At 39.6% G+C, this 9,914-nt stretch overlaps 1 protein-coding gene across 2 annotated transcripts; it reads right to left on the bottom strand.

Annotated features, from left to right (window-relative positions):
• Positions 1-18: 18 nt before the first annotated feature.
• On the bottom strand, positions 19-7,353 carry LOC103466975 (zinc finger protein PLAG1-like). Of its 2 annotated transcripts, XM_008412964.2 has the most exons (3): positions 7,146-7,353; positions 1,916-1,941; positions 19-1,578 (listed from the first exon to the last, which is right to left on the bottom strand). In XM_008412964.2, exon 3 carries the CDS (start codon positions 1,519-1,521, stop codon positions 256-258), a length of 1,266 nt encoding a protein of 421 aa, XP_008411186.1. In that variant the 5' UTR covers positions 1,522-1,578; positions 1,916-1,941; positions 7,146-7,353; the 3' UTR covers positions 19-255. The 2 variants fall into 2 exon arrangements, with proteins under 2 accessions (XP_008411186.1, XP_008411187.1); XM_008412965.2 differs by lacking the exon at positions 1,916-1,941.
• Between the last annotated feature and the right edge of the window lie 2,561 nt (positions 7,354-9,914).

Genomic DNA, 9,914 nt, shown 5'->3' with positions numbered 1-9,914 from the left:
TATATAGAAAAGGTGACTTTTTTTAGAGGTTACGTGTCTGCATTCAAACATTAAAACATTTTCCATGTTAAAAGTGGAAGGATTTTGAGGGTTGGGAAGGTAGTGAATCTCAGCTGAATTTTCTAAAACATTCAAATCTTTTCAGTTATGAGGTAATACTAATGAGGTGACTTGTTGCTTGGATGCTCGTTTTCAAATAATATGTACAACAATATATACAACAAGTGCATATGAATACTTCAGGAAAAGAGCTGTTTACTGCTGAAAAGCATGGTAATAGTGAGGTAGGGAGCTGGAATTGCTTACAGCAGGACTATATGACTGAGGTAGCTGGCTGTGGTTAAAAACTCCTGAGCCTTGTGGTGCGTGGGACTGGGGGGGCTGGAAAAAAGTGAAAGGCCCTGGTGCTTGGGAGGAGAACCCTGATGAAGAAGATGGAGAGGAAGTGGGGGAGGAGGATGGTGGATAGCCCATCACTAACCCCATGTGAGGGTTATAAGGTGGCAGGCTGAAAGGCAAAAAGCTAAGCAGCGACCCAAGGTCCACGTTAGTGTTGCATGGCAAATCATTAGAGATAGCAGGGGTCCTAGGTAATGCATGCGTGTCCCCACCGACGTCCGGCCCGTCACCCAAAATTTGCTTCTGGGGTGAAGCAGAAATGGAGGAATTCATCGTGCTTAGTTGAGGTGAAGGGTTACTCTGAAAGTCCAGCAGGAAGCTCTCCATGTCAGAGCGCGGATATGAGGAAGGCCCGTACTGATATTGTGACATGTTACCATAGGGTTGCTGCTGTGACGCTGCTGGTGGCTGAAGACCATGGCGAAGTGAGTGGGAAGAATGTGTAGTCAGATGATGTCCTACACCCATGCTTGAGGACAAGGACCCTTGGACGAGTCCATGAGGATGCCCCATAGCAGGGATTAGATTTGTCAAGGTGTAGGAAGTGCTCATTTCCCTGGTAAAAGCTTCAGAGGTATCCTTAGTGGCAGAACTTATCGTAGAAGACTCTGGACTCGGCTCTTCTTTGACTGGACAGGGGTTGGTTGAGGTCTGAGGAGCTACATGAGTGCTGGGAGTAGATGGTGGCATCAAACCAGACTCCTGTGCATGGCTCTTTTTCAAATGGCGGGTCAGGTGGTCTCTGCGGCCAAATCGTTGTGCGCAGCACGGGCAAAGGAAGTCACGGCGACCAGTATGCACCACAGCGTGACGGCGTACATCCTTGCGGGTATAAAACCGCCGGTCGCATCGTTCACATGAGTACTTCCTCTCTCTCAATGGCACATTAGGGCTTTCCTCTGTTGAGAGAGGCGTGTCGCTATGTTCAGCCAGGTTCTCCAACATAGCTGCAGACTCCTTCATGCATTGTTGGCCCGAAGTAGTGCTGTGGAAGGCAACCAGGTGGCGTTTGTAACCCAACTGGGTGTTGTACTGTTTTCCACAATCCTGGCATTGGAAAAGCTGCCTACTGGCTGGGAGGTCCTCATAAACATGCCCTTTGAGATTATCCTGGTGAAACATGGTCTAATTACATGGAAATTGGTGGCTCTGCAGCTGCGCAGGACGCTGACCAAGAGCCTAAGCAGATACAAACAAGAGTCATGAGGAGAAATAACCATTAGTCACTAGCATTGTGGTTATTCTCTTAACTCCAGAATGAATAAGTATTGGTAGGAACCATTTTTTTAAAGTTTGCTGTTCTTCTGCAGGAATGCAAAATGATCTGATTACTGTTAGTGGGGAAAGTCCAGAATTTTAATTGTGCTAAAGAAGATGCCATAGCAACCCCAAAAGGGCTGAGATGTTTTCAAAGGATGGCTCAGTCTAGTGTTTTGAGAAGGGCAGTTGTGCTGACCTCCAGCCTATTTTAGGACCGAAAAGATCTAAAAACAGACAGTGCCAGCTGCCAAATCACCTGGATAGTCCACCGTCATTACATACCTGAAAAGTAAGAACACAAAAAGACAAACAATGTCACTAAATGTTAAAATCACCAGTAAATGGTGCGACAAAAGATAAGACAAGTAGAAATATGAATCACTACAGAATCATGGAACCAGTAGAATCAGTTAACTTAATTTGCAGACGTACATGCAATATATATCTATACACATTTATACACACATTACAACTATTATTCCAGTTAATCCAGTTGAACCAGTATATCAACCAGTACTACTTCAAAGGACTTCATTCCACAACCTTTCTCCCCCAAATCCATCTCGTCTCTTTCAAAACTTCAGGTGACGAACAAGCTGCGAAAGATCAAGATGCTAAAGGCTGCAGGTTCAGGCAGCACCGTAAGAGCCCCGGGGTCCTGAGGTGGTGCTCCAATCAACTGTTTGACATCATGGGGTTTATGTTCAACCTTAGCCTGAAGCTGGGGGAAGCACCATAACTGTGGAAGACTTCTTGTGTGGTACTGGTACAAAAATCCAAGCTTCCAGAGGACCTCAGCAGCCAAAGGCTGGTTGCATCTAATGAAGGACCCTCACAAAGTTGGTCCTCAACCATCTACACTTTCTGTTGATGTTTTTCTTTTTTTTTTGGATCCACCGCAGTTTGCCTACAGTATAGCATTGGGGTGGATGATGCCATCATCTACGTGCTGCACCAAAGACCTTCTCTGACTCTAGCAGCATCAGCCATCTTCAGTGGTGTTTGTCTGTTAAAACAACAGCTTATCTACAGCTGAGACGAAGTGGTTAGATAAGCTCATCTGGAAAGCCAGTTCTGAGCTTGAATGCTCCCTTGACCTAGTGCAGGTCAAGAGACCTGCACTAGATGGTGGAGACAGAAGGACTAAAATACCATCCCCAGGGTTTCCCACAGTGTATTATAAGCCTTACAGGCCACCAGGTTTTACTTGTCCCCCCCCACCAGACTAAACGTCATTTGTTTATTTTAAATAGGGTTTTTAATATACAGCAGTAACAGTGACAGGAAAGACAGATTAAGCTACAGGTTTATAGTTGAGAAGAATCCGCGCTTTATGATTGGCTACCTGCCACATTTAGCGTTAAGCTCCACGGGGAAAACCCCTGATTTAGATCGGAGCGGCCACGACGATCTACCACACACTGCAGGGTGATCGGTTAAATCGGCCAATGATCTAAGATTGTCATAAGGGGAAAATAGGGGCAGAAATTGGTGCAGTGTGAACTATTGCCTTAGGTAGTCGGATGTGCCCGTTTTCTGTATTTAAATCTACCGATTACTGAAGGGCAATATAGTATACAAACTTCATAATCTGCACTCTTTTGGTTGCTTGCAGTATTTATTTCCACTTTGGCTTTTTGTTGTCTAGTTTTTATTCAAGTGCGTTTTTTGTTAATGGAGACCGAGAATCCATTTTATTTTTGTTTTTGGTTGTTTTATTTAGCTTATCGGTTCCAGTGTTACGTGTTCTTTTGAAAATAAGGTGTATCTATCAGAAAATCGCATGTATCATTAGTCATTTCCATTAAATCAGTGTCAAAAGGTCTTGAAACAATATTATCGTTTATCGCAATAATCTTTTAGACAATTAATCGTCCAGCAAAATTTGTTATCGTGACAGGCCTAATTGTTCCTCTCAGCAGCTGTTTAGTATTTACATATACATGGTGGCATTTGCACAATCTACTCCTTCAATCCCAGATGAGGCCTCCCTTTTTAAATCCACCACTTCATGAGAGAAGATGTGACTGATTCTTTGTTGAGAGAGCTTGCCACTTTGCCAGGTGTTTGACTGCTTTACATAGCTTTGTCTTATTGTGGGCAGAATTTGACTTAGGGGCCCGTCTTGCTGCTAACAACATCAGCACCTCTAACAGCTTCTGTGTCCGATTTATTGAAATCAGAGAGGAGGAGTAGTTTAATTGATCAATCTAAAAATCAATCAATTGTAATTGTAGCTTACTAAGCAAATGTTACATTTATATAAATCAGGCCCCTGGGGAGGCCTGATTTAAACAGAAGGGCAAATATTTGATATTCATTTTAATTGTACTTTTTGATTGGTTGTTTTTAAGACTCTATAGTTGTAGGTTTAAATAGCATTTCAATGCCAATGTCTTAATGTAACATATAATTACCCAGTAATATTTTACATTTCCTGTCAACTTAACATCTTTTAATACAAAAACATGATGGGTCACTGGTGAACCACCTTGGCGCCCTGACTGGGCTTAGCAAGTTTTCTAGTGGAAACCCTGGGCTGTGGTGTCAAATGTTTCTAATATAACAATCTTGCTGACTGAACCTATGTCAGTTTTTTGTCTAAATGAACTATCAAGTTAGACAATGGATTGTTGTCTGAACAACAAGTAAGTTCTTTTACTCTTGTAAATACAGCAAGAAGTTGCAGGACAGTGTGCAACTGTCATTTTGCTAGTAACTTAAGCTAACCTGAATGTTTACAAGCCACCTCCTCAAAGACTGAGATAACTTATTGTCTTTCAACTACTTTGAAAAGGTTTTTTTTTATATCCCTACAACATCTTTATCCTTCTCCCTCTTCCAATTTCTGCCCCTGAGAGTTTTCTGCCTCTCCATCTTTGGCTTCCTGTCATCAGATGACAACATAATCCAATTAAAGAAAACCTCCTACTCAAAAACGCGCCTAGCGAAGCCTGGAAGGGGCCCACGGTGGAGCGTCTTCAGTTTGGGTGTGATGACAGGAAGGGAGGTGAAAGAGCGAAAGGGGACATAATAATAATCATATTACTTACACAAACAGCTGTTAAATACAGTTAGTCTATTTAACAGTGATCCAGTTCAGCGCCCCCAAGTGTTGCATGTAGTGCATATCCACTTGTGCACCACAGATCCTGTGAACTGTTTGCCTGTAATCTGTGTGTGTGTGTGTGTGTGTCTGTGTGTGTGTGTGTGTGTGTGTCTGTGTGTGTGTGTGTGTGTCTGTGTGTGTGTGTGTGTGTGTGTGTGCATATCAGATCAGTGAATACTTGGGTTCCTGATGGACCTTTGCGTCTTTCATCAAGTGCTTCACTGACATCTTTGGTTTCTGAGTCATGGGGAAAGCAAAACAATTGTTAAAGATCTGAGAAAATGGTAATTGAACTATATAATATCAGGGTTTCTCCCAGAAAACATGCTAAGCCCAGTGGCTTATATGTTGCGGGTTTTCCCGTAACATACAGCTACCCAGTAATATTTTTGCATTTCCTGTCTACTTTACATCTTGTAATACAAAAACACGGTGGACCGCCGGTGGACCCGGCACCTCAACCACCGGGCGTAGCAAGATTTCTGGGGGAAACCCTGAACCTGATGCTATGAGTTTAATCTTTGAGGCTGAGCTCTGTTTGTTCATAAATGCACCTCAGTCAACTACAATTATAACTGATTGCTTTTAAGACTGGCCAATTAAACTAGGCTCCCTCTCTCAGAATTTACTAAATTCATTGTGAAAAGCTGTTACTGGTGCTGATGTTCTGAGGAGCAGAAGGGGCCCCTAAGGCAAATTCTACTCAAGGCCTCATTCAAGCTTGGACTGGCCCTGCTTCATGAACTAAATTTGCTGCACTGAGCATCTCTCTGCTGGACAAAGAGGGACAAACGGGGAGATTTAATTTACGTGGCTTTGGTAGCTCTTCCATTTTGTGTCTATTGTGTTTTTAATAAGTGCCACAAAGACTGTTTTGGTAGCACAAGCCTTAAGGGCTCAGGCTATTTAAGGTTCGGCTTTGGCTCAGTACACCCTCAATAAGTTGAGAAAGCATTTGATATTGTGCCGGTTGATGCATTAGGTTGTCGTAAAAAATAAAATAAAACCAGTGTACTGCGCGACTACGAGGCAAACGCAACATCTCCACGAGCTGAACCACTGGTGGACTTACCGTCTAACCAGGAACCTATAAATGAACTTTAAATGTAAACGCACATGCCACACATAATTCTTTTTTCACAATATCAATCTCACTGCACACTCAACGCGAACCAATACGCGACTATTGATGCTCCCGAGGCTGTGGAATAGTTCACCCCTTGCAGCTCCGTTTAGCTGACTCTGTGGATGTTTTTAAAAAGCAACTAAAAACATTTTTTATTTTCATTCTTGATTTTATTGCGTTTCTTATGTTGGTTTTATGTTTTGTATGATTTTAAGGTTGATTTTATTGTATAGCGCTTTGTGATTTTATGTCTGTGAAAAGCACTTTATAAAAAACTTTACTTACTTACTAACATAACATCCTTTGCAGACTCCTTAGCTGTGAACATTTGTGGCTTACCCATCAAATGGAGGGCATCAAGTCTTCCCCACATTGAACCAAACCGAAGCAATATAACGACACCTGGTGGTGCTTTGAGTTTAGTAGTCGATTAGTGTGTCACAGTCAGTTTACAACATTCATGCCCTCTAAAATTTGGGCTGATTCTATGAATCTATAACCTATAAAGGTTTAACTTTTTGAATGGAATTATGGTAATTAAACAACTTTTGAATTATATTCTAATTTTTTGGAAAGGGCCTGGTGAGAATGGTTACATTTCACAGACGTTCAGACCTGTCTGTGTCAACTTGTGTGGATTGAGCCAAAATCCCCAGGACATCTAAACTTTTGATTAGGGTCATTGGGTCATTCCTGTGGTCGTTATGATTTTTAAAAATAGTAAACACCCATTGACAGAGTGAAAATGGCGTTTTTGTGTTATTCATGTCAAAAAACAAATAAATAAATCAACAATTCCACCAGAGTATGTACACTTATGAGCACAACTGTGAGTGAAGTAGCAAAGTTTTCAGAAGACAAAGTAAGACTATTCAAAGCTCGTTATAAAACTGATGCGCTGCTGCGGCGTAGACGCTTGGCCGAATCGATGACTGTGAAGCCCAGTCCCAGGCTAAATTTCACAGCTAGCCTGCTTGCGGAAACTAACTTTGCACAAACGTATTTCCACCTCGTTTGTTTTGAAGTAATACGCCAGGTTTCTCTCAAGGTCTTTCCAAAGAACAACTAGCGTGTCTTTGACAAACGGAAGACCTTTGTCCAGAGCAGGAGGATTATTCATAAACAAAAGATGAACGCTTGAAAACTTCTGTCGAAGGTTGTTGTGACTTCAATTATCCAGTTTTCTTGCAGGAAACAGACCAGACAAACAGCTTTGGTTCTTTAGGCAGACGAAAACACGACTGTACTCACCGGATGCATGTCTTTCCAGCTTTCTGCCCAGCTTTCGTTTTGCGCTTCACGACGACATAGTGGGATAAGTTTGAAAGCTGTTTCTTGGAGTTTGGGCCTGGACTGTGGGGCACCGCGCTGGAACCCAGGCATTCTGGGAGAGTGACGTAACAACGGGGAGGGAGACTTTCCTGCAGACATTAAACAAGAGAAAACATTTAGCTGCCCCTAGTTTGTCTTTCTTCTTTAGTAAAGGACAAAGTACAACAAGTATACAAAGAGCAGTATGCGATATTATAGTAGTCACAACGTGAGCCAGGGGTTATTACAACATCATGTACAAAAATTAAATTTAGATAATACAGAGTTACAGTTACAGTTTTTTTTAAATTGAGATAGTAACTGAAAGTAGCTAAATAGATATAAAAAAAAGAAAAGTCACAAACAAGGGATTTTTCTATTGTATTTACACTTGTGAATTAAAAAAAACTTTGCTAAAAATACAATCAAATTAATAAAAAAAAATTAATCTTTTCTTGAATAGTTGTAAAAACTAAGGACAATGCTATCCCAACATAAAACAAACACCTTATACTATTGATTATAAACTGACAGACCTTCAGGGTGATAATTGCATAATAAAAATTTTTGTATTAATATAATTTTTGAATTTTAACATATGATTAGCTGGATAGTATTTGTGTGTAATTTTGTAAGAGTCCTCTCTAATTTTATTAGTTATTAAAAACGTATAGGGAATATCCAYACTTTTTAATTTTTTTTAAAATATTACACCACCGGTATGAAATAGCATATGGGGCAATGTGTTTTTCAAATAGGGCAAGAATTTCTTGATTTTTAGAGATGCCCCTAAATGTCTTCCCATGCGTGTCGAATTTTACGGCGTCCCGTAGGGGAAAGAGAATTTTTATTTATTTATTTTTATTTTTTATTTTTTTTTTATTTTATTTTTTTTGGCGTTATTTTGCAAAGTATTGCATTCACTCGCAATACATATTGGGTTCCCTCGCAATAAATTTGCAAATACACCCTGGCCTAATTTGTACACAGTCACAGTGATGACAAATGTAAACTTAAAGTTGCAAATACCTTAAAGAGAAACAGTGAAAACGTGCTTATAAACCCTTAAGTCTTTGGTGCTAACAATGTTTGAAAATCGATCTAGCTTGTTAATGTTTGCGTAAGGTTGAGAAAAGACTGTGCATGAAAACGGCCCTTTATAATCAGACTAACACAAAAAAGATAGTCAAAGCTGTCAGATGACTTTATTGCCCTGTAAAAATAACTCAAAATAGTTTGAATGCGTTCTTTCGTTATTTTCTTCTTTTACTTTTACTATTACTTCTGCACAGTAATTTCCAGAGGGTCCAGAGAATCCGGCTTGTCTGCCAATCTTTGCCCCTTACGATCAGTGGAAGAGATGAACTTCCTCCCTCTCCCCTCATTTTTGGTCCTTCTTCAGGTCCATAGTTCTTCTTTTTTGTGGGTCTAGTTGAGGTATTATTTGAGCTTTTGTGATGTTAGTCAGCTACACAAAGCTTTAAAACACTTTGTTAACATTGCTATTATTTTAAGTGTAAAGAAATTGTTTGGACTAGAAATGAAACAAAATATTCTTGGTAAAATTTTGTTATCATTGGCCAACTCTTACAGTACAGTAGACTTCATCAGACCTTGTTGCAGAAATGTGATTAAAAGTTCAAACACACAGTTCCTCTTTAATTGACTGAAAGTACATTTACTGTCTACAGAGGAGAAGAAATGTGAACTAGCTTACCAAATGACTCAAAGAGAAGAGCTGATGCTTCATTTGTGGTCAGCAGAGTTCTGTAGTGGGCCATCTTTGTATGTAGCGGCATAATTGCCCAATAGAAATTATGCTGGCTAACGAATTATGTAAAGTTAATCATAGCCAAAACCAAATATATTGTTGCACAGCAACGTGAAAATGCTGAAGACACAATTTGCATAGTTACAATAAATGAGCATTAGACACCTAGTGACTGATGACTCACATTTGTATTGCATATTATTTTTGTATTTATAATTGGTCACTGTACTGAGTGACAGGTCAGTTACTTTGCTTTGGTGCTGAATAATTTTTTGCTAAAAAAAATATTTAGCACAAACACAAGGAACATCCTCTGGGTATGCCGGAATCCTGCCATTACATTAAAAAACAAAATTAATTTAGGTAATTTAAATAATTTGAAATTGACATAAGTAATCAAAAACTAATAGTGAGCAAATAAAAAGAAAGTGATCATTAAAAAAATTATATTACTTAAAATGGCCTTGAGAGAAAGGATTGAAACCTCACTTCTTATTTTCTGGTTCAACTTTTTAAAGCACTCCGCACAGATGTATTTCCACCACCATTTCCACCACCCTAATGAAAAAGTAAAGTGTACCTCATAATTATGACTTAGCTATCTCATATTTATGAGATCTCATTATTATGAGATAGCAAAGTCACAATTTTGAGATAGTATCTCGTTATTATGAGACCGTAATTATGACATACTATCTCAATAATCTTTGCTTGTATCATCCAATTATTAGAAATGACCTAATTTCCAATTGCCTACAGTTCATTAATTATCTTCATTCCCTAGAATTAATTTATCCCACATGTAGGCTATATCTGTTTCCTATCTAAATGTTGCGATGTAATTCACATTTAAATCTGTAACGTCTTAAAGTTACTAAATTGTAAACAGTATTTTATAGAATAAGCAGACTCCATTGCTTTGTTGTCATAAAGTGCAA

The sequence above is a fragment of the Poecilia reticulata genome, linkage group LG7, assembly GCF_000633615.1.
Source record: "Poecilia reticulata strain Guanapo linkage group LG7, Guppy_female_1.0+MT, whole genome shotgun sequence".
Taxonomy (NCBI): domain Eukaryota; kingdom Metazoa; phylum Chordata; class Actinopteri; order Cyprinodontiformes; family Poeciliidae; genus Poecilia; species Poecilia reticulata.
The sequence above is the reverse complement of the archived record's forward strand: the minus strand, read 5'-3'. Positions and strand labels throughout refer to the sequence as shown.

What these genes read in the sequence shown, in the direction of transcription:
- LOC103466975 (XM_008412964.2), bottom strand. Translation starts at nt 1,521, where the DNA reads ATGTTTCACCAGGATAATCTCAAAGGGCATGTTTATGAGGACCTCCCA.